The sequence below is a fragment of the Macaca mulatta genome, chromosome 4, assembly GCF_049350105.2.
Source record: "Macaca mulatta isolate MMU2019108-1 chromosome 4, T2T-MMU8v2.0, whole genome shotgun sequence".
Classification (NCBI taxonomy): Eukaryota; Metazoa; Chordata; class Mammalia; order Primates; family Cercopithecidae; genus Macaca; species Macaca mulatta.
In genome coordinates, this window is record NC_133409.1 from 139,149,400 (window position 1) to 139,173,286 (window position 23,887).

Here is a 23,887-nt window from a genome sequence, read left to right on the forward strand (position 1 = left end):
TCTCTACTAAAAATACAAAAAATTAGCCAGGCGTGGTGACAGGCATCTGTGGTCCCAGCTACTCGGGAGGCTGAGGCAGGAGAATGGTATGAACCCAGGAGGCAGTGGAGGTTGCAGTGAGCCGAGATCACGCCACTGCACTCCAGACTGGGCAACAGAGCAAGAATCCATCTCAAAAAAAAAAAAAAAGAGAGAATGATTGTTTTTTTTTTTTTTTTGAGACTGAGTCTGGCTCTGTCGCCCAGGCTGGAGTACAGTGGCCGGATCTCAGCTCACTGCAAGCTCCGCCTCCCGGGTTTACGCCATTCTCCTGCCTCAGCCTCCGGAGTAGCTGGGACCACAGGCACCCGCCACCTCGCCCGGCTAGTTTTTTGTATTTTTTAGTAGAGACGGGGTTTCACCGTGTTAGCCAGGATGGTCTCGATCTCCTGACCTTGTGATCCGCCCGTCTCAGCCTCCCAAAGTGCTGGGATTACAGGCTTGAGCCACCGTGCCCAGCTAAAAAAGAGAGAATGAAAATACACTCCACAGTATGGGAGTGAGCATGAGCATAGGGGCTCAAAGGCCCTGTTACAGAATTTTTGTGAGTTTAAATACCCTCTACTTGGGGAACACCCTATGTAAATGAAGAGGATGAAGTAAAGTTACAATTATCAAGTTATTAATGATGTATGCCCTAGGGAGAGGGTATTTCCTGTTACAGCTGAAGTGTGAATTGGCCTTATGTTCCCTGCCTCCAGACCCTATTTTCCTGCCTCATCTGCCCCCTGAGATGTGATCTCCATCAATCTTTATGGGAGGCAGAGGGACACATGATCTTTTTTCTGTAACTGCTTCATGCTGGCGTGGGGGACGGTCCCTACCTATTGGGGATCATGGAACTCTCACCCTGCTCTGTCTAGTGGAGGCAGGGTAGCTTTTTGATGGCCGGGGGTGGTGTCTTCACTTGGAACTGGCTGGAACCTTTGTTGCATGATCAGCTGAAGCCTGATGGTCTCTAGGCAAGAGGAAATGAATTTGGTTAAAACATTTAATGGGAACTGCAGGGGGTGGATACCTATGCTGTTAGAAATGTTTGTTATATCAACCAGGCACAGTGGCTCATGCCTATAATCCCAGCACTTGGGGAGGCCGAGGCGGGCAGATCACAAGGTCAGGAGATTGAGACCATCCTGGCTAACACGATGAAACCCTGTCTTTACTAAAAATACAAAAAATTAGCCAGGCGTGGTGGCAGGCGCCTGTAGTCCCAGCTACTCAGGAGGCTGAGGCAGGAGAACAGCGTGAACCTGGGGGCCAGAGGTTGCAGTGAGCCAAGATCGTGCCACTGCACTCTAAAAAAAAAATTTTTGGCCGGGCGTGGTGGCTCAAGCCTGTAATCCCAGCACTTTGGGAGGCCGAGGCGGGCGGATCACAAGGTCAGGAGATCGAGACCACAGTGAAACCCCGTCTCTACTAAAAATACAAAAAATTAGCCGGGCGCGGTGGCGGGCGCCTGTAGTCCCAGCTACTCAGGAGGCTGAGGCAGGAGAATGGCGGGAACCCGGGAGGCGGAGCTTGCAGTGAGCCGAGATCGCGCCACTGCACTCCAGCCTGGGCAACAGCGTGAGACTCCGTCTCAAAAAAAATAAAAAAATAAAAAATAAAAAATAAAAATAAAAAAAAATTTTTTTTTTGAGACGGACTCTCACTCTGTTGCCCAGGCTGGAGTGCAGTGGTGCGATCTCAGCTCACTGCAAGCTCCGCCTCCCAGGTTCACACCATTCTCCTGCCTCAGCCTCCCGAGTAGCTGGGACTACAGGCACACACCACCACGCCCAGCTAATTTTTGTACTTTTAGTGGAGATGAGGTTTCACCATGTTGGACAGGCTGGTCTCAAACTCCTGGCCTCAAGCAGTCCGCCCACCTTGGCCTCCCAAAGTTCTGGGATTACAGCCATGAGCCACTTCACCCAGCCCCTTATAATATGCAAATCTAATAGTTTTCATATATTTGGCTTTCAAATTTTCAGGAATGTATAATGTACAAAATAGAAGACTGCCTCAAGAAGAGAGAGAAAGAAAGCTGAGCAGTAGCTGAAAGAGAATGTAAGGTCTAGAAAATGGAAATTGCTACCATCCAATTCATTTATTGTAAGTGAAAATAATTGTTAATTATTGGAAATATAGTGGGACATGATGGCTTATGCCTGTAATCCCAGCACTTTGGGAGGCTGAGGCCTGAGGATCTCCTCAGACCAGGAGTTCAAGACCAGCCTGGGCAACACAGAGAAACTGTCTCTACAAAAAATAAAAAATTAGTCCAGGCGCAGTGGCTCATGCCTGTAATCCCAACACTTTGGGAGACCTAAGCAGGTGGCTCACTTGAAGCCAGGAGTTCGAGACCAGCCTGACCAACATGGTGAAACCCCATCTCTACTGAAAATACAAAATTAGCTGGGTGTAGTGGCACACACCTGTAATCTCAGCTACTTGGGAGGCTGGGGCAGGGGATTCTTTGAACCTGGGAAGCTAAGATTGCAGTGAGCTGAGATCGTGCCATTGCATTCTGGCCTGGGCAACAAGACCAAAACTCCGTCTCAAAAAAAAAAAGAAAAAAAAGAAAACAAATTAACTGGGCATGGTGGCGTGTGCCTGTGGTCCCAGCTACAGCTACTGGGGAGGCTGAGGTGGGAGATCACTTGAGCCTGGGACGGTGGAGGCTGCAATGAACAGTGATCGTGCCACTGCACTCCAACCTGGGTGACAGAGTAGGACCCTGTCTCCATAAAAAAGGAAATGTGGCCTACCACTAGCTGAGTGTATTGTACAGAAGAATGGAGGTGAAGAGAAGGATGGAATCTATATAACAGAACAGGCAGGAAGTCGACTGTTGGTGCCGTGCTGACAGAAGCTTAACTCCTTTCCTTCTGCCTGCTCTGCTGCCTGCCCCGCTCTACGATAGAAAGTGAATGGGTTTCCAATCTGCAAGGATTTGGGAGGTGAAGAAAGGAAGCTGCTTTGTCTTCAAGTTTGGTGGGAGTGAAACAAAAAGGACAACGAACAGGGCAAGAAGTCCTGGAACATGGGTTTTGTGCCAGATGTGCTGGAACATGTGTGGTGGCACCAAGCACTCCAGGGCTATATGAATCACATCTAGTAATTCACTCAGCAGCCACTATACACCTATAAACAGGTGTGAGACAGTTTTCTAATCCTGCTACTCCCTCCTGCAACCTTTTCTGCAACCCTCAAACCTCAGTGCTCACAGTTCCACAGGGGAAGCTGCAGGAGTTCCGCAGAGGGGCGGACTCCTTCTGAAATATTTCACCTAGAGCTCCCAGCACTAGGCCCAGTCATCCCGAGCATGCTGACTGTTCATTTATCAGTCAATAAACTGTTAGGTTCATGCTACGAGGAAAGATAGTTAAGATAGTTACATTACTTCCGTAGAAGGCAAAGATAAATTCCTTAAGCACAGGTTCAAAGGGCGCATGCGTAAATGCTACGCAACAGCAGTGATGAACGTTACTGCCATCGAGGTACGACGCAGACCAATCCGCCTCGGGGCGCAGCTTACCCTCTCAGAACAAGCTGGCTGCACCCGACGCCCCTCCCCTTTTCCTCCGCCCTCCCCTGACGGAAGCGGAAGCGGCGCTCGCGCACACTAGTGGTCTAGCTCGCTGGCTCCGGAAACCGCGCTCTTTCACCCTCCTCGTTGGTCTCCTGTCACCATGGCGCTGGCTGTCTTGCGGGTCCTGGAGCCCTTTCCGACCGAGACACCCCCGTTGGCAGTGCTGCTGCCGCCCGGGGGCCCGTGGCCGGCGGCGGGGCTGGGCCTGGTGCTGGCCCTGAGGCCTGCAGGGGAGAGCCCGGCAGGGCCGGCGCTGCTGGTGGCAGCCCTGGAGGGGCCGGGCGCGGGCACCGAAGAGCAGGGTCCCGGGCCCCCGCAGCTCCTGGTTAGCCGCGCGCTGCTGCGGCTCCTGGCACTGGGCTCCGGGGCCTGGGTGCGGGCGCGGCCGGTGCGGCGGCCCCCGGCGCTAGGCTGGGCACTGCTTGGCACCTCACTGGGGCCTGGGCTCGGACCACGAGTCGGGCCGCTGCTGGTGAGGCGCGGAGAGACCCTCCCAGTGCCCGGACCGCGGGTGCTGGAGACGCGGCCGGCGTTGCAAGGGCTGCTAGGCCCAGGGACTCGGCTGGCTGTGACTGAGCTCCGCGGGCGGGCCAGACTGTGCCCAGAGTCTGGGGACAGCAGTCGGCCCCCACCCCCGCCCGTGGTGTCCTCCTTTGCGGTTTCTGGCACAGTCCGGCGACTCCAGGGAGTTCTGGGAGGGACTGGAGATTCACTAGGGGTGAGCCGGAGCTGTCTCCGTGGCCTTGGCCTCTTCCAGGGCGAATGGGTGTGGGTGGCCCGGGCCGGAGAGTCATCGAACACTTCACGGCCGCATTTGGCCAGGGTGCAGGTCCTAGAACCTCGCTGGGACCTCTCTGATAGACTGGGACCCGGCTCTGGGCAGCTGGGAGAGCCCCTCGCTGACGGACTGGCGCTCGTCCCTGCCACTTTGGCTTTTAATCTTGGCTGTGACCCCCTGGAAGTGGGAGAGCTCAGAATTCAGGTAGGATAAAGGACTGAGGTCAAGAGTGCTTCCCCTCCCTTATACCCTCTTCTGTGTCTTAGGTGAATTGGAAGACTAGAGCCGTAGCATTTAGGACTCGTGCTCCATATTATCCCGGACTTTGAACATAATGTTTCTAGCCATGCGTGGTGGCTCACGCCTGTAATCCCAGCACTTTAGAAGGCCGAGGCCAGCGGATCACTTGAGGTCAGGAGTTCGAGACCAGCCTGACCAACATGGAGAAACCCTGTCTCTATAAAAAATATATAATTAGCCGGGCGTGGTGGCGCATGCGTCTAATCCCAGCTACTCGGGAGGCTGAGGCAGGAGAATCACTTGAACCCGGGAGGCAGAGCTTGCGGTGAGCCGAGATCGCACCATTGCACTCCAGCCTGGGCAATAAGAGTGAAACTCCGTCTCAAAAATAATAATAATAATGTTTCTTAGCCTCATTTATCTATTTTCTTTTTCTTTCTTTCTTTTCTTTCTTTTTTTTGAGATGGAGTCTTGCTCTGTCGCCCAGGCTGGAGTGCAGTGACGTGATCTCGGCTCACTGCAACCTCCGCCTCCCGGGTTCAAGCGATTCTCCTGCCTCAGCCTCCCGAGTAGCTGGGACTACTGGCTCGCGCCACGACGCCGGCTAATTTTTGTAAGTTTTAGTAGAGACGGGGTTTCACCGTATTGGTCAGGCTGGTCTGGAACTCCTGACCTCAGGTGATCCACTCAAAAGTGTTGGGATTACAGGTGTGAGCCACCGCACCAGGCCTGTTTATGCATTTTCTATAATCAAAATATCATAAGCCTCCATAATGTAGTGGGGCATACGAAAGGCTTTCATTCATTCAGGTGAAAGGTGAGGTTTGGGTGTGGTGGTGCATGCCTGTAATCCCAGCTACTTGGGAGGCTGAGGCAGGAGAATTGTTTGAATCTGGGAGGCGGAGGTTGCAGTGAGCCCAGATCACACCACTGCACTCCAGCCTGGACGACAGAGCGAAAATTCTGCATCAAAATTTTAAAAAAAGTGAGGTTTCAGGTGTGTATGTTAATCTACTCAATCTTATTAGTTTATTGAATTGCTACAATGTATTAGGTATTGTGCTTTATAATATGGAGAATGATGTCTCTGCTTTTGCTCATGCTTATCCTTGACTTCAAATTGTTTCCTATTATTCCAGCCTCATCTGTTAAAATCCTACCCTTCTTTCCCTCAAGAGCCATCTGAAGATGACACCTTTGTCACAAAGCCTTTCATGATCTCACAGTCACAAATTTAGCACTTCCTCCTATAGCATTTTCTATCTTTTTTATGGCATTTATTTTATTCTATCTTGTTATGATTACATAATCTGTCTAATCCCCAATTATATATTGTAAATACCTTGAAGGAAAGGAGTCTTTATTATCTTTGGTGCCTGGTATTTAATTTTAATATTTTATTAAATACATCCAAGGGAAGTTTTTGGTTTCTGCCTTTACTTCAGGAAGAAAGTTGTAGAACAGATAATAGTTGTTCCATTTTCATAGGTTACTGAGTAAGGAGGCACCAGTTCACCATAACAGACATAAGAGTGACAAAAAAATAAACCTTCATTGTGTGAAAAAAAAAGAAGGCCAGGCACAGTGGCTCATGCCTGTAATCCTAGCACTTTGGGAGGCTGAGCCAGGCAGATCACTTGAGGTCAGGAGTTCCAGACCAGCCTGGCCAACATGGTGAAACCTTGTCTCTACTAAAAATACAAAAATCAGCCCAGTATGGTGGTGCACACCAGTAAACCCAACTACTGGGGAGGCTGAAACAGGAGAATTGCTTGAACCTGGGAGGTGGCGGCTGCAGTGAACCCAGATCATACCACTGCACTCCAGCCTGGGTGACAGAGCAAGACTGTCTCAAAAAAAGAAAAAAAGTTGAGTTTAGGGGGACAAATACAGTAGTGTTCAATTAAGGACCTAGATATATGGTTTAGATGGTGCTGTCCAATATGGAAGCCACCAGCCACTTTGTGGCTTTTTAAATTTAAATTAGCTAAAACTAAATAAAGTAAGCTTGGCCAACATGGCGAAACCCTATCTCTATTTAAAAAAATACAAAAATTAAATCCCAGCACTTTGGGAGGCCGAGGAGGGTAGATCACAAGGTCAGGAGATCGAGACCATCCTGGCTAACACGGTGAAACCCCGTCTCTACTAAAAATACAAAAAAAAAATTAGCCGAGTGTGGTGGCACATGCCTGTAGTCCCAGCTACTCGGGAGGCTGAGGCAGGAGAATCCCTTGAACCCGGGAGGTGGAGGTTGCAGTGAGCTGAGATCGTGCCGCTGCACTCCAGCCTGGATAACAAGCGAGACTCCGCTTCAAAAAACAAAAAAAAACCCACAAAATTTAGCCCGGCATGGTGGTATGCACGCCTATAGTCCCAGCTACTCAGGAGGCTGAGGCACAAGGAGAATCATTTGAACCCAGGAGGCAGAGGTTGCAGTGAGCCAAGACTGTGCCACTGCACTTCATCATGGGCAACAAAGCAAAAGTCTCAAAAAAAAGAGAAAAAACAAAACTAAAATCCAGTTTTTTAGTTGCTTTAGCTACATTTCTTTGTTTTTGTTTGTTTGTTTTGTTTTGTTTTATCTTTTTAGCCACATTTCAAGTGCTCAATAGCACATGCAGATATAGACCATTCCATTGTAGAGAGTTCTACTGGGCAATACTAGAGCAGCCAGTTAATACTATGGGATGTCAGGTAGAGATATAAGATACATGTGAAAGGGAGTGGATGTAGGTTTCCTCCTGAATGGAGGAAAAACTACTGGAGTACTCAAGAGTAGAGCTCATTGAACCAACCAACCACTGAAACAACACTTTCAGCTTTTCCCACAGCCTGAATTCAGAGGTTCCCCACTAATGACCACTTAATGTTAATCCCAGTGGGTGCCTGGTGTCACTCATAGGTCTTGTGGGAATAAATGTCTTTACCATTTCACAGGCTCTGGGCCAAGTTAAAGGTGTCACAGAAAGGTTATCTTGACCGAGAAAATTTTTTGGAGCCAGAGTGGGGATAGGAGGTGACATTCTCTTTCTGGTACCCATTAGAGGGAGAGGTTTTCAGGTCTGCTACCTCAGGTGCCACCTTCCACAAGCCTTGTGGTTATGGGAAAGACAGGATGGAAATAGACATGTTGGCTGCTAAGAGACAGGTTAGAGCCTGCCTCCTTAGGAGAAGGTTATAATGTGGCGGTTATTTCTCTAATAGAGGTATTTGGAAGGCTCCATCGCCCCTGAAGACAAAGGAAGCTGCTCATTGCTGCCTGGGCCTCCATTTGCCAGAGAGTTATACATCGAAATTGTGTCTTCTCCCCACTACAGCACTAATGGAAATTATGACGGTGTTCTTTACCGGCACTTTCAGATACCCAGGTTAGCTACCTAACCCTTTAAGGAGGATAGCATCTCACCCTCATCACATTCCTCCTATCCCATGCCTTAGAATCAGGTACCCCAGAGACCCTGGTTAAAAGAAGCCACATTTGTGGCCGGGCACTATGGCTTACGCCTGTAATCCCGGCACTTTGGGAGGCCGAGGCGGGCGGATCATGAGGTCAGGAGACTGAGACCATCCTGGGGTTTAGTAGAGACCAAACCCCATCTCTACTAAAAATACAAAACTAAAATTAGCGGGGCATGGTGGCGGGCGCCTGTAGTCCCAGCTACTCAGGAGGCTGAGGCAGGAGAATGGCGTGAACCCAGTAGGCAGAGCTTGCAGTGAGCCGAGATCGCGCCAATGCACTCCAGCCTGGGTAACAGAGTGAGACTCCATCTCAAAAAAAAAAAAAAAAGAAGCCACATTTTAGACAGATTGTGGTAGGTGCCTCTTGGTATATCAGGGAGACCACAGAAGAGAAATCTGAACCGTGAGGTTAATTTGGACATTCCAAACAGAGACACCTTTGATCAAAGAGGGCTCCGAAAGAGCCAGGATCCTGCTCTGCCTCTCATCTGTCTCTGATCCCCCTTTCTAGTCTCTCCACCATTTCCCCTAGCTCATCCTAAGTCTGACTTGTTCCTTGGAGAACTGCGTGGGATCTCTGGGTGGGCAGTAGATCTCTGGGTGGAAGTAGTCTGCATGTTGGGGGTGGGCTTGTGGTAATGAACACATGCTCATTACTCCCATTGTGACCTGACTAGGGCCACTGCTGTGTTGCAGGGTAGTCCAGGAAGGGGATGTTCTGTGTGTGCCAACAATTGGGCAAGTAGAGATCCTGGAAGGAAGTCCAGAGAAACTGCCCAGGTATGCAGCTGCCTTCTGTCCTATAGCTGGGATTTGTAACCTGGTTGCATGGGTTCTACAGTCCCTTCCCTGCAAATCATGTGTGATTTGTGCCCAAGAGGATTTTGTTGTCATGTACTGTGTGTATGTGTGTGTGTGTGTAACAGGATCTTGCTCTGTCACCCAGGCTGGAGTTTAGTGGTGCAAACACAGCTCACTGCAGCCTCTACCTCCATGGCTCAAGTGATTCTCCCACCTCAGCACTGCCCCTGCCATAGTAGCTGGGACTACAGGTTCGCATTATCACGACCAGCTATTGGTTTTTGTATTTTTAGTAGAGATAGGGTTTTGCCATGTTGCCCAGGCTGGTCTCGCACTCTTGAGCTCGAGTGATCTGCCTGCCTTGGCCTCCCAAAGTGCTGAGATTACAGTTGTGCGCAACTCACCCCAAGTCTGTGTACATTTTTTTGGAGAGAAAATTCACCAGTCCTTCAGTTCCCAAACAAGTGTATGACTGAAGAAAGGTTAAGAACCGGTCAGGCATGGTGGCGCATACTTGTAATCCCAGCTACTCGGGAAGCTGGGCAATATAGCTAGACACTGTCTCAAAAAACAACCAAACAAAAAGAACCCTCACTGCTGGCTTTGGGAGGTGTTTATCCTCAAACTGACTAGTGACCCTATGTAAAGCAAAGCACTAAGAAGAGTTTAGGCCAGGCGTGGTGGCTCACACCTGTAATCCCAGCACTTTGGGATGCTGAGGTGGGCAGATCACTTGAGGTCAGGAGTTCAAGACCAGCCTGGCCAACATGGTGAAACCCTGTCCCTACTAAAAATACAAAAATTAGCTGGGTATGATGGTGGACATCTGTAATCCCGGCTACTCAGGAGGCTGAGGCGGGAGAATCACTTGAACCTGGGAGGCGGAGGTTGCAGTGAGCCCAGATCGCGTCACTGAACTCCAGCCTGGGTAACACAGCAAGACCATCTTATTTATTTATTTATTTATTTATTTATTTATTTATTTATTTTAAAGAAGAATTTAATGGCCTAGACCAAGAAGGGATTCCTTCCTTTCCATTCTCAGCCTTGGTGTTGTTTGGACCAAGACTTGGGCCATACCATCCATATCTCAACATAAGGATATACAGGCTCTGATTTCTGCCTTAACTATGGAGTGTGCACAAGCTACTTCTCAATCCTATCTCTGAAAACGGGAAAGAGGGATTTCTATTGTTTTTGAGAGGGCTACCCTTTGCTATCAACAGAGAATGAGAAATAGAGCATAACCGAGCCAAGAACCCAAAATAAGGAATCCAGCTTTTCTCCTGCTGTTGACTCTGACCACAGAGGTTCCATGTAAAATGTTGAGGCAAAGAATTGAGACACTGCTTTAGCCTTATGCATAGGGAGGAAAATGTGTAGCCCTGTATCCCAGCATTCCCTGTATTCTGAACTCATTTCCTGTAGCAATTTACTAGAAGGAGAGCACAACTGATAGAGGCACTAACCCATGCATAACAGCCTTCATGTCCAAGGTCTGTGGCATAGCCAGCCTGGGTCCGCTGCCAGGAGAGAGAGTCCTTGTCTGGAGTGCCTGATTCATCCCTGGTCAATATCCAGTGCTTGGTTCTGGCCACTGCTCAGTACCCCCAATCTCAGGGTGGTGGTGCCCCATGTAACCCCATTTAGGTTCCATGTCACCTCTTCAAGGTTTTCCAGATTAAGTACACAACGAGTCTGGTGGAAAATGCCAGGCTGGCACTTAGCAGTCACTTCCCACCTCTATCTCCTGTCTTAAATTTAGCAAACATCTTTGAGCTAGCTTTCAGTAGGAAAACTACAGAATGCCCACTCTTTGTACTTTCAAAGGAAAATAGACACTAGAACCTCATGAGACAGGCTGGCAAGCCAGTTCTCTATTGTCTCAACTCTGTAGAACCCTGCTTTCCTCCTGAGTGCTGAGCACATAGTTCTTTCCCCCGCAAGGAAAGCAAGGAAACCAATGGGTCCAAGGACAGATGCAGGTGAGCATTTTAAGCTGCACTGGGCTTGAGAAGGGAAGCCCTGCAGAAGTTCCTGTGAGCCCTGTAAAGGAATTCCACTGTTGGTGGTGTAGCCTCTCCATCCTGTCCCTGGTGCTCCACTTCCCCAAACCAGGCTGCATGGGAGCCAGCTCCACTATCACCTATCTGGCTGGCTGGAGCACAGCCCAGTGTTCCTTAGCAGTGTCCACATAGGGTCCAGAGCTCTGGCCTTTCTATTCACTGAGGTGGTCCAACCACCCTCCACTGAGGAAGGTAGTGTCTCCCTACGCCACAGTGCTGTCCCCCATCTCATTCCTATGCAGGGCTTCCATGTTGAGTCATACACACTATGACTCAGCTGTTGAACTTGATCGAGATCCTAGGTTAGAGGCCCACTGTCATCTATTTATAATTAATTATAGGCAGATTCAGGCTTCCTGATGTTCTAGGTTTACTATAGTACTTAGAAGAGTTTCATAATACTAACCTGGTATGCTTCCCTCTCCACCTTGCTGTACTCTCACACCCCTTTGCTGCTAGAGAGAGCAGCTTGGAGACTGTGGGGCAGTGTGAGCAGATGAATTTGCAGCCTGATTGGATCTTAAAGAGGACTAGGTTATAGCCTGGCTTTGTCGTTGCCTTGCTGCCCGAGGATTAAAGAGGGAAGTAGTTCATCATTTCTTTATCTGGAAAATTGGGTTAGTAGCTATTCCTGCTACCCATCCTCTTCCCTGTTAGTAGGCTGAATAACCCTAACTCACTATGATACTCGCCAACGACTGCACAGCCCTGGTTTTGCATCAGAATTGCTGGGGAAGCTTTCAAAAAATACAGGTGCCTAAGCCCCACCCCAGATCTATTGGAGCAGAATCAGGGTGAGGCTAGAGCCTGTGCTTTTTTTCTTCACAAAGGAAGGAGAAAGGTTAATTTTAAAAACAGATAAAATTCACACACCGTAATACCATGCTTTTAAAGTATATAATTCATTTTTTTTTTTTTGAGACGGAAAAAAAATCGCTTTGTCACCCAGGCTGGAGTGCGGTGGCCGGATCTCTGCTCACTGCAAGCTCCGCCTCCGGGTTTACGCCATTCTCCTGGCTCAGCCTCCCGAGTAGCTGGGACTACAGGCACTCGCCACCTCACCCAGCTAGTTTTTTGTACTTTTTTTTAGTAGAGACGGGGTTTCACCCTGTTAGCCAGGATGGTCTCGATCTCCTGACCTCGTGATCTGCCCGTCTCGGCCTCCCAAAGTGCTGGGATTACAGGCTTGAGCCACCGCGCCCGGCCTAATTCAATTTTTTAATTCATAACGTTGTACAACCAACAAACATCACTGTTTAATTCCAGAACATTTTCAACACCTTAAAAAGAAACTCTGCACCCATTACCAGTCATTCCCTATAGCTTCCCTCCTAGCCAATGGCAACTGCTGTTCTACTGAATGGAATCACATAATATGTGAGAAATATTTAGTTTTTAAAGTTACACAGATAATTCTAGTGTGCAGCCAGAATACAGAACCGTTATTCATCAGATGGCATTATTAAGGACTCTACCTGCAATGACATTTTGTGGATTATTGAATAAGAGCCAAGGGACCCTTCCCCCTGGGGTTTTTGGGGCCTGGGTGGCTGTGTATTTGAGGGGGAGACTGAAGCCAGTGGAAATAATCAGATGATCCACTGCTTAGTGCAGCAGCGGCTTCTCCCATTGGTGTGGGTGGGTAGGCCACATGGCTGGAGAAACACACCCCCTCAGAGCTCTCATGGCTGTCATGGGCGATGCAGAGGGACAGGCATAGCTCTTGCCCTCAAGGTGTGTATGGTCTGTCAGGAAGAGGAGAAAGTCCATCTGCATTCCTTTTCCCCACCATGACTCGGGACACGCACTTGTGGTGCTCTTGTTTGTCCTCTGTGATTGAGAAACCTTGTCCTTGAGGAGGGGGCGTTTTTGGACTCTGCGTCTGGGGTTCATTGGGCCTTTTTCCTGCAGGTGGCGGGAAATGTTTTTTAAAGTGAAGAAAACAGCTGGGGAAGCTCCAGATGGGCCAGCCAGCGCCTACTTGGCCGACACCACCCATACCTCCTTGTACATGGTGAGGCCCCGGGGATGGGTGTAGACCAGCACAGGGGGTAGAAACAATTTTTAGAAATGAAAGCTTTTTCCTACCTTTCACAGGTGGGTTCTACCCTGAGCCCTGTTCCATGGCTTCCTTCAGAGAAATCCACTCTCTGGAGCAGTTTGTCTCCTCCAGGCTTGGAGGCCTTGGTGTCTGAACTCTGTGCTGTCCTGAAGCCTCGCCTCCAGCCAGGGTGAGTGAGGTCATCACCCCAGGGTGTGAGAAAAGCCTGGCTAGAACATCCCTGGAGGAGCAGCAGCCAAATGGGTAGTTCCTAATGAACTGGACAGAGTGGGATTGGGAGGACCTTCCTCAAACCAGGATGTCCAGACCAGGCCACCAGCCCACTCCTTTCTGTAAGCCAATTCCCACACTCCTTTCCTGGGATAACCTCTGTCCTCCAGGACTGGCTCTGGAGGAAGAATCTCCAGCAGGGGCATCTGTTTCTGAAACTGCCTTTCCCCTTGGGGAGCTCACTAGCAATCCTGGACTTTACTGCCCTGGCCCTGAAGGACACAACTCCCCATATCAGTGGCCCAGGTGTGGACGCAGACCGCCCCCCCCCCCCCGCCGCCAATGCCTAAAGGACACAACTCCCCATATCAGTGGCCCAGGTGTGGACGCAGACCCCCAACTGCCGCCAGTGCCACCACAATGCCTCTCAATACCATTCAGACCAGTCATAACAGTTGAGGTTTTATTGGCAGCACAGCAATGCCAAAGGGAATTAATTAGTCTTTGGCTGTTGGATATGCTGGATGCCTCGGCCAGAGCACCATAGGTGATGTGGGAGACACAGCCTCATTACATGGCAACAGCCCTGGCCTGGGGTAGGCGAGGCTCAAGGAGAGAAAAACAGGGTATCTGCTTTATAGATTCAAGGGACCCTGTGTTACTGGGGACTCTAAAGTTTGGGCAAAATGAAGGAGATGAATGTTCTCTGGTTGCAGGGGTGCCCTGCTGACAGGAACTAGCAGTGTCCTTCTACGGGGGCCCCCGGGCTGTGGGAAGACCACAGTAGTTGCTGCTGCCTGTAGTCAACTTGGGCTCCATTTACTGAAGGTGAGGGTCTCTGGAGAGTAGAATCCCAACTACTTCCCCTCCCTAGCTCATGTTCTCCCTCTCTGCTGCTTCCTCTCCCCTCCCTCCTCTGTCTACTCACAGACCCTAACACTTCAGCCCAGTGGGTCAGGCATAGTCCCATGATGCTCAGCTGCAGAGAGGTACTTTCAAGAAGAAGGGGGTTGCAAGATAGTGGTGGACAGTCCAGGGAATGGGATAGGGTAAAAAAGACGTAGGACTTGGCCAGAGTATCTTCCCCATCCCTGCCCTCCAGAGAAAAAGATGGCTCACATCTTCCGACTCCTCCTCCCCTTATTCTCCTGCCTTTGTCATGCTTGCCCCTTGCTCACAGACCCATTGGGATCCCCTCCCCAGGTGCCCTGCTCCAGCCTCTGCGCAGACAGTAGTGGGGCTGTGGAGACAAAACTGCAGGCCATCTTCTCCCGGGCCCGCCGCTGCCGGCCTGCAGTCCTGTTGCTCACAGCCGTGGACCTTCTGGGCCGGGACCGTGATGGGCTGGGTGAGGATGCCCGTGTGGTGGCTGCGCTGCGTCACCTCCTCCTTGATGAGGACCCCCTCAACAGGTATTTATACAGAGCTGGGCCTGTCAAAACGAGGAGGCCGGCCAGACGTGGTGGCTCACGCCTGTAATCCCAGCACTTTGGGAGGCCAAGGTGGGTGGATCACCTGAGGTCAGAAGTTCGAGACCAACCTGGCCAACATGATGAAACCCCGTCTCTACTAAAAACACAAAAATTAAGTCAGGTGCGGTGGCTCACGCCTGTAATCCCAGCACTTTGGGAGGCCAAGGCGGGCGGATCACAAGAGATCAAGGCGGGCGGTCAGGAGATCAAGACCAGCCTGGCTAACATGGTGAAACCCCATCTCTACTAAAAATACAAAAAAAAAACTTAGCCGGGCGTGATGGCGGGCGCCTGTAGTCCCAGCTACTGGGAGGCTGAGGCAGGAGAATGGCGTGAACCTGGGAGGCGGAGCTTGCAGTGAGCGGAGATTGCGCCACTGCACTTCAGCCTGGGCAACGGAGTGAGACTCCTTCATACACACACACACAAAATACAAAAATTAGCAGAGCGTGGTGGCAGGCGCCTATAATCCAAGCTACTTGGGAGACTGAGGCAGGGGAATCGCTTGAGCCCAGGAGGTGGAGGTTGCAGTGAGCCAAAATCGCATCATTGCACTCCAGCCTGGGCGACAAGAGCAAGACTCAGTCTTAAAAAAAAAAAGAAAAACAAAAACGCGGGCAGGGGGAACAGCCCTCCTACTTTTCAGCCTTTCATTCCTCCCTTCTCTCACCCCTCAGTGACTTCTCAGTCATCTACCACCCATTTGGCCGCCCTCTAGACAGCCCTGAGCTCAGTGTCTTAGAGGGATCCAGAGGGAGGAGTCTGTGGTCTAGCATTTATTGGGGAACAGTTGGTTAAAGAAAAAGCCTCTGCCCTCAATCTAGGAACTGGGTTAGGTGCTCATCTCCCTACCCCATCCTAGCACCCACCTCACTTCCCTGCCGCTCTATGCTGACTTTGGGACAAGGCAGTCCACAGGAGCTGTCAACCACATTCTTACCCCCAGTGCCCACTCCTCTGTCTGCAGCTGCCCTCCCCTCATGGTTGTGGCCACCACAAGCCGGGCCCAAGACTTGCCTGCTGATGTGCAGACAGCATTTCCTCATGAGCTGGAGGTGCCTGCTCTATCAGAGGGGCAGCGGCTCAGCATCCTGCGGGCCCTCACTACCCACCTTCCCCTGGGCCAGGAGGTGAACTTGGCACAGCTAGCACGGCGGTGTGCAGTGAGTATCAAGGCAGAGTACTGGCCCTCCCTAGGAGGTCCCTGGCTTTTGTTACAAGAACTCAGTCCTGTTGCCTTGTGAGTGAGAATAGAAAACCCAGGCTGGGCGCCGTGGCTCACGCCTGTAATCCTAGCACTGGGGGAGGCCGAGGTGGGCGGATCACCTGAGGTTGGGAGTTCGAGACCAGCCTGGCCAACATGGAGAAACCCCGTCTCTACTAAAAATACAAAATTAGCCAGGAGTGGTGGCGCATGCCTATCCCAGCTACTTGGGAGACTGAGACGGGAGAATCACTTGAACCCAGGTGGAGGTTGCAGTGAGCCAAGATCTCGCCACTGCACTCCAGCCTGAGCAACAAGAGCAAAACTCCATCTCAAAAAAAAAACAAAAAACAAAAACCTAAGGCATCAACAGAGGGCCTCTGCTCCAACTGCTCCTACTGGGGGATGGTCCCTGAAGGTTCCTACCTACTGTGCCCTGCTCATGTGGCCTTTCCTGTGGTTCCCTAGGGCTTTGTGGTAGGGGATCTCTATGCTCTTCTGACCCACAGCAGCCGGGCAGCCTGCACCAGGATCAAGAACTTAGGGTAAGAGGAGTTGGGCCCAGGAAAGGCAGAAAGAGGAAATGGATGTAGATGGGTGGGTGGTGAGAAGGGAATGGGATGTTGGTGGGGAGGAGGCCTCCCTGTGTTCTTCTTTGCAGTTTGGCAGGTGGCTTGACTGAGGAGGATGAGGGGGAGCTGTGTGCTGCTGGCTTTCCCCTCCTGGCTGAGGACTTTGGGCAGGCACTGGAGCTACAACAGACAGCTCACTCCCAGGCTGTTGGAGCCCCCAAGGTGGAGACCAAGTCCTTGGAGGTGGGACAGGAGCCCCTCCAAGAGCATATCCCAACCATGCACTTTCCATCTCCTAGATCCCCTCAGTGTCCTGGCATGATGTAGGTGGGCTGCAGGAGGTGAAGAAGGAGATCCTGGAGACCATTCAGCTCCCCCTGGAGCACCCTGAGCTACTGAGCCTGGGCCTAAGACGCTCAGGCCTTCTGCTCCATGGGCCCCCTGGCACCGGCAAGACCCTCCTGGCCAAGGCAGTAGCCACTGAGTGCAGCCTTACCTTCCTCAGGTGGCCAGAGGGCCTGGAAGGGATGGCGGGTGGATCAGGGGCTGCAGCATGCTGGGGAGCAGGAGGGGCTGCCCGAGAGGTCAGTTGTGTGTATGTGCATCTGACGGGTCTCACCTTCTTACATCCTCTCACTCAGCGTGAAGGGGCCAGAGCTCATTAACATGTATGTGGGCCAAAGTGAGGAGAACGTGCGGGAAGGTGAGTGAGCAGGGAGGAGCAGGGCTTCCCATGCTTCCCAAATCCTGATGGCCCCAAGCCACCCCCACTGCCAGGCTACTCATGGTCATTCCTAGTCCTCCTTTCCACAAGTCACGTTCCTGCCCAGCTGGGTCTAGTACCTGGGGTGCCAGTGCTATATTGTCAGACCCCAGTTTCCCTCCCTGCTCTCGCCTAACTTCAACCCCCTGCAAGTCGAGCTTCACCCTCCTGTGGGCCCCAATCTCTCTTCAGTGTTTGCCAGGGCCAGGGCTGCAGCTCCATGCATTATCTTCTTTGATGAACTGGACTCTTTGGCCCCAAGCCGGGGGCGAAGTGGAGATTCTGGAGGAGTGATGGACAGGTGTTGGTCTGAGTGGGAATGGAGGCTGGGGGGTCCAGGGTGGGAAGGATATGAGAAAGCTCACAGCAGTCTTCAAGAGTCCAGAGATAGACGTTCCTGCTGTTTCAGTTCTGAGGTAATATAATGGAAGCTGAAAGGGGCCATGAAATTGGGCAGGGGCCACTGAGGAGAATGGGGGCCTACCTGGAGGGGCACACTGGGCACAGCTGAGTGGAGGGCCCTGATGAGACTGCCTGTAAGGAGAGGTACCACAGGCAGGGGCAGAGTCTAAGGGGGACACCAAGGACTCTTGCCCTTGCTCCCTTCACTCCAGGGTGGTGTCTCAGCTCCTTGCCGAGCTGGATGGGCTGCACAGCACTCAGGATGTGTTTGTGATCGGAGCCACCAACAGACCAGATCTCCTGGACCCTGCCCTTCTGCGGCCTGGCAGGTGGTCCCCTTGTACTGCTTACCTCCACCTTCATTCTGTGCCTCCACCCCTCATGGCTGGGCTCCCTGAAACTTATACCTGCCTATCTCCCTAAAGATTTGACAAGCTGGTGTTTGTGGGGGCAAACGAGGACCGGGCCTCCCAGCTACGTGTTCTGAGTGCCATCACACGCAAGTATGCCCTGTTAAAAGAAGACTGCCAAGGGCTTGCGCCTTGGGATGCTTAAGGGATGCATGCAACATGCAGAATGAGCTGGTCAGCACTGGCTTTTGAGGGAGGAGGTGATGCCAACTCTGTTTCTTCCCGTATCCCACAACAGATTCAAGCTAGAGCCATCTGTGAGCCTGGTAAACGTGCTAGATTGCTGCCCTCCCCAGCTGACAGGTGCGGACCTCTACTCTCTCTGCTCTGATGCCATGACAGCTGCCCTCAAACGCAGGGTTCATGACCTGGAGGAAGGTGAGCCACTTGCCGGCCTGAGAGGTCAACCAGAAAGCCATTGGGGAGCTGGGTGCACTTGAGTCCCAGCTACTTGAGAAGCTGAGGTAGGAGGATTGCTTGAGCCCAGGAGTTTGAGGCCAGCCTGGACAACACAGAGACCTCATCTCAAAAAAAAAAAAAAAAAAAAAATGTTTAAGGAAAAGAAGACGAGTGGGAGACAAACCTAGTCCTGGATTTCAGAGGGAAGATCACTGACATCTAGGAGACCCTGAGCAGGAAGGCACCATCCCAGGGCTCTCCCCTGCCTGGGCATAGACCACAGCGTCTGTTCCCTAGCCGGGATGGGGAATCTGGCCTCACCTCCCACCTTGTCATCTCCAGGGCTGGAGCCAGGGAGCTCAGCACTGATGCTCACCATGGAGGACCTGCTGCAGGCTGCCGCCCGGCTGCAACCATCAGTCAGTGAACAGGAGCTGCTCCGGTACAAGCGCATCCAGCACAAGTTTGCTGCCTGCTAGGAGCCCCCCAGGGCCTGGGACCCCACTCAGCATGGCTGCAGGTACCTCGATAGCCCACAGAGAGATCTGGGAGGGAAGGGCTCCTCCTCAGGCTGCTGCCAACCCACCTGGAGGCCACCTCCCTCCAGGAGATCCCGGGGTGCAAAGTGGCATTGGGACAGCAGCAAGAGCTCAAGAGATATCTCCTGCCTACTTGCCCCTCCTTCCAGGCTGGCTTTAAGAGGAAGGCCCATCTGCTCAGGAGGAGGGCCAGGTCCTTGGGTTCTGGGGATTGGGCCCTAAGAGGGCTAGTTCTGTGGCTGAAAATAAAACGTGTCCCTCACCCTACTGGTGTTGTGGCATGAAAGGTTGGAGTGGGAAAGAGCAGGGTTATGGGAGGAGTAAGCCCTGGGGGCGGGCGGGGGGCTGGGCATCGTGGGAGTCTGATCCTTCTGACATAAACACAAGGCATGCAGGTACTGAAAAAGGCACAGACTATATTGTTTACCCTTCCATCTGCAGAACCCACATCCCTGCACCCCAGCTGTAGTCTGCTCTAGAGGCTGGCCCTGGTGTGGGGCTGCTGGTCCCGATCTTCAAGACAGAGCCTAGCAGTGCCTGGGTGGAGGCTTGTGGGAGCTGAGGCCACACTCAGTCTGTCCTCTTGAGCACGTGGATGAAGTAGCAGGGAACATAGGCTTGGCCTGGCTTGTAAGGCTTGAAGTCGCCCAGGACGCTGTGCTGGCACTTGCCCCCGAAGGCTGCTTGGAGCAACTCCGTGAAGGATGCCAGACAGTGTGGGTAGTAGGAGAGCCGGAACTTACTGTAACAGAGCCCCCAGCAACCATGAGGACTGGTGACCTCAGCTTCCCCAACTACTGCCTCACCCCCACTGAGCCAAGTGGTACCTCAAGCCAGGAGAGCCATCCTGGCCAGCCCCCGGCACCTGCACTGTATAGTCCAGGGTCACCATGTGGGCCTTGTTGTTCACTATCAGCACTGATGTTGTGATGTCCTTGGTCAAGTCACTCTGTAGGTGGTGGGGCAGGCTGCGTTAGCCTCTGTAACCTACCTTGGGGCCACTGGACCCTCCCTCCACCCCACCCCCACCCCCAATCCCAGAGGGCCCCACCTTATAGTAGATATTCTTCCCTGGGGGTGCACAGCCTGTGCTGAGGATGTGGTCGTAGTTGCGGTGATCAATGACCAGCAGGCCCCCTGCTCGCACCATGCTTGCAATGTTTTTCAGCGCCAGCCGGTGCTCACTCTGGTCCCCTGAGCGCCAGGCAGGGGCAGAAAGGCTCCATCTGCTCAGGGCCCCCAGCACCAGTCTCCCTCCCATCTCTCCCCTCCCCAGGGGTACCAGAGCCAAATCAGAGAGAGGCAGAGAGTCTGCTTTGCAGAGCAGGTGCCCAGAGGTCTGTGGAAGGGGGTACAGCTCAAGGCGGGGGCCATGCCCAAGGCCACACCCTCTCTCACCTTTGCAGTCTGGCAAGTGAGCGAAACTGTTTCCAAGGCAGATGACAGCATCAAAGCCACCCTCTGCTGACTGGGGCACATCTTTGTCCAGAGTCATCCAGTTGGCTTCTTCAATGACTGGGGGCCAGGAAGGGAAAGAGGAATCAGGGAGGCACCATGGTACCAGTAGCAGCCACCTCCACCAAGTGCAGTCCTGCCTAGGATTCTTCTTAAGACACAAAAACTCCCTGTTCGGTTAGGGGGAGGAACCCTGGTTCAGAAGGAGGGCTCTGTGCTTATGGGCTTTTCTTTGAGGGGAGGGACAAGATGCCATAAACACAGTTAAAACCAGCTCTTCACACCCAGTGTCTCATTCTGGAGCTTAAGCCTTGCTTTTCAAAGAAATTACAGTAATTTTGCTGTCTCCCCGAGGAAATTTTGCTGTCTCCCCGAGGAAAACACAACACTCCACCCCCACCCCCACTTAAAGGAGCCCCAGGCAGAATGAACAGTGTTCCTGGTGACTGGGCTGGCGGGGCCTGGCTAGACCTGCATACCCCACTTGTCGAAGGCGGGCTCGTGCCGCCGGTTCCAGCGCTCCTTAAGCGCATACTTCAGCATCTTGTCACTGGCATCCACACTTGTCACGCTGAAGCCCTCTTCCACCAGCATAATGGAGTCCACCCTGGGCAGGGCCAGTGGAGAGAGACAGAGAGGGGCAGTCAGGGGAGCCTGGGAGGGCCAGGAGACCCTGTGCCAGACACTTTTGTCTCCACTTCTCAGAGTCCATTCCTCTGCCTCCTCTCCCCAGGCCCTCTCCACTGACCTCACAAATCTATTTCCTATCACCACGAGGCAACTTTTTTTTGTTTAAGGCGCCTCTTCAGAGCTAGGCACTCTACAAATATGCAGTAATTCTCATGGCAATCCTGAGAGGTAAATAGTGTTATTCCCATTTGAGAGACAGACAAGCTGAGGCTCCTCTAAGTTAAAATAGGTGTGCACAAGAGGCAGCAGAACATGGTGGTTTAGAGCACAGGACAGACCTTAACCAACCCGGGCCTGTTAGCTCCTCTTCAGTGGATGTTGTATGAGGGACTTTTACTTTGCTGAGCCCTTACTTCCCCAGTAGTAAATGAGAGAGTATCACTGCTTAACCTCATGGGGCTTTGTGAGGGTTTGAAAAACTGATGTATCAAAAGCTCCTGGCACTGGCTTGACAGATGCAAATGTTGAGCAATGTTAACTGTTAACACTGCCCAAGGCCGTCACAGGAGGAATATTTGGAGTCTGTCCGTGGCCCTGGCTCCACAGCCTTAAGGACGCTCACTTTTCTGCCCACACCCTCACTCACACTCAGTCTCCCTTCTCAGTGGCCTCTCCCTGAGCACCCCTGCCCCAACCCTTGGCCTCAGGGGGCACTCGCAGTGCCTGTTCTGCCGGGCAGGTACCTGCTCCTGGCCCTGGTGTCCCACCCATTCCAGACTGGCAAAGGCCGCCCCGACGTGCCGGTCCTGTGGTTCTGCGGCCGCGAGGTACAGGCTGAGCCGGACTCCGATCTCATGCAACGCCCCCGGCCCCCTCCTGGGCTTACCCGGTGCCACAAGCCACGTCGAGCACCCGCTGGCAGCCGTGCTGTCGCAGCAGCCCGAGCAGCCATGCCTTGTACTCGGCGGTGCGGCTGCGGGTGTTCCCAATGTACAGCTGCCACACGCGCGCCGCCTCCCCGTCCGCGTACTGGTCCGGGAGCCCTTCGGCTGCCACCCCCAGGGAGCGGGTCCGGTACACGCTGTCCACCATCCTGCGCCGCGCCTGACTTCGCAGTCACTCGCTCCGCACTTATAGCACAGGCACTTCAGGCAGCCGACCGCCCCACCCGGCCAATGGCAGGTAAGCGCGCGGACACGCCCCTGCTGGGCTTTGCGCCGGACGCCTGAGGCTGTACAGCTGCGGGGAGGGCGCTGCCTTGCAATCCTGGGCTAGGTCCTTTTAGCCAGCCTGCGGACCCAGCCCTCTGTGCAATCCCACGGCAGGAGAGGACCCTCGGAATCCTCTGCCCACTTAACCTGGGTCTCCAGGAGAAGGCGAGAGGGGCCAGGAGAGGAGGGAGCAATGAGATTGCCACTCCATCCCCCCCTCCCAAGTTGGAAAGAGAGGAAGTAAAACCTCAGATCCACAGAGCTGAGCGCCAGGCGGGCAGGACTGGACCGTTCCCAGCGAAGGAAGGCATCAGCAGATCTAAACAAAGAATGTGCAGCCAAAGTGTGTGGGGCTAGCCAGCCGATGCAGGGAAGACAGGGGGAGTCTCTGGAGGTAAAGCTGGTCTGTCCACCCAAGCCCGGGGCGGAGCCGGGGCTGGAAGAATGCTCCCCGCCTTGAGGCCAATGTGCCTCTGTTTTGTAGGTGACCATCAGGCTTTTCCCTGAGCTTCCTAAGGTGTAAGTTGGGCCTTGCTTCCAATTTCTGGATCACTGAGAACCCTTCTAAAGACCCTCTGCTGGCCGGGCGCGGTGGCTCACCCCTGTAATCCAGCGCTTTGGGAGGCCAAGGTGGGTGGATCACCTGAGGTCAGCAGTTCGAGACCGTCCTGGCTAACACGATGAAACCCCGTCTCTGCTAAAAATACAAAAAAATTAGCCGGGCCATGGTGGCACGCGCCTGTAGTCCCAGCTACTCAGGAGGCTGAGCCAGGAGAATCGCTTGAACCCGGGAAGGCAGAGGTTGCAGTGAGCCGAGGGCACCACTGTACTCCAGCCTGGTGACAGAGCAAGACTCCCTCTCAAAAAAAAAAAAAAAAAAAAAAAAAGGCCGGGTGCGGTGGCTCAAGCCTGTAATCCCAGCACTTTGGGAGGCCGAGACGGGCGGATCACGAGGTCAGGAGATCGAGACCATCCTGGCGAACACAGTGAAACCCCGTCTCTACTAAAAAAATACAAAAAACTAGCCGGACGAGGTGGCGGGCGCCTGTAGTCCCAGCTACTTGGGAGGCTGAGGCAGGAGAATGGCGTAAACCCGGGAGGCGGAGCTTGCAGTGAGCTGAGATCCAGGCACAGCACTCCAGCCTGGGCGACAGAGCAAGACTCCGTCTCAACAACAACAACAACAAAAAACCCTCTGCTTTCACATGAGGCAGGAAAATAGCGTCTGGAGGCAGGGAACATAAGGCCAATTCACACTTCAGTTATAATGGGAAATATCCTCTCCATAGGTGTACACCCACCATTAATAACTTTATAATTGTAACTTTACTTCATCCTCTTCATTTACATAGGGCATACCCCAAGAGGAGGGTATTTTTTTTTTTTTTTTTTTTTGTGAGACGGAGTCTTGCTCTGTAGCCCGGGCTGGAGTGCAGTGGCCTGATCTCAGCTCACTGCAAGCTCCGCCTCCCGGGTTTAGGCCATTCTCCTGCCTCAGCCTCCGGAGTAGCTGGGACTACAGGCGCCCGCCACCTCGCCCAGCTAGTTTTTTGTATTTTTAGTAGAGACGGGGTTTCACGGTGTTAGCCAGGATGGTC

General features: G+C 52.6%; 2 protein-coding genes and 1 long non-coding RNA gene across 10 annotated transcripts; 2 read left to right on the top strand and 1 right to left on the bottom strand.

Annotated features, from left to right (window-relative positions):
* The first annotated feature begins 3,682 nt into the window (after nucleotides 1-3,682).
* PEX6 (peroxisomal biogenesis factor 6) lies at nucleotides 3,683-20,721 on the top strand. Of its 7 annotated transcripts, none has more exons than XM_077999911.1 (18): nucleotides 3,683-4,595; nucleotides 7,839-8,002; nucleotides 8,790-8,873; nucleotides 12,872-12,974; nucleotides 13,058-13,191; nucleotides 13,949-14,060; nucleotides 14,436-14,644; nucleotides 15,672-15,867; nucleotides 16,377-16,453; nucleotides 16,570-16,702; nucleotides 16,780-16,985; nucleotides 17,122-17,183; nucleotides 17,436-17,544; nucleotides 17,858-17,974; nucleotides 18,071-18,148; nucleotides 18,294-18,433; nucleotides 18,797-18,974; nucleotides 19,435-20,721. In XM_077999911.1, the coding sequence occupies exons 1-17, from the start codon at nucleotides 3,714-3,716 to the stop codon at nucleotides 18,931-18,933; spliced, it is 2,943 nt and encodes a 980-aa protein (XP_077856037.1). In that variant the 5' UTR covers nucleotides 3,683-3,713; the 3' UTR covers nucleotides 18,934-18,974; nucleotides 19,435-20,721. The 7 variants fall into 7 exon arrangements, with proteins under 7 accessions (XP_077856037.1, XP_014991887.3, XP_077856038.1 ...); XM_015136401.3 differs by lacking the exon at nucleotides 19,435-20,721 and adding an exon at nucleotides 19,062-19,260; XM_077999912.1 differs by lacking the exon at nucleotides 19,435-20,721 and adding an exon at nucleotides 19,143-19,260.
* On the bottom strand, nucleotides 19,390-22,255 carry GNMT (glycine N-methyltransferase). 2 transcript variants are annotated; one of them, NM_001265767.1, is given in 6 exon segments: nucleotides 19,415-19,735; nucleotides 19,821-19,942; nucleotides 20,045-20,187; nucleotides 20,392-20,508; nucleotides 20,928-21,055; nucleotides 21,965-22,177. In NM_001265767.1, coding segments are annotated over 6 exon segments (888 nt in total). In that variant the 5' UTR covers nucleotides 22,171-22,177; the 3' UTR covers nucleotides 19,415-19,563.
* On the top strand, nucleotides 21,889-22,900 carry LOC144340353 (uncharacterized). Its single transcript, XR_013416394.1, has 3 exons — nucleotides 21,889-22,260; nucleotides 22,404-22,683; nucleotides 22,774-22,900. It is a non-coding gene; the product is annotated as an uncharacterized LOC144340353 (long non-coding RNA).
* Nucleotides 22,901-23,887: the final 987 nt, after the last annotated feature.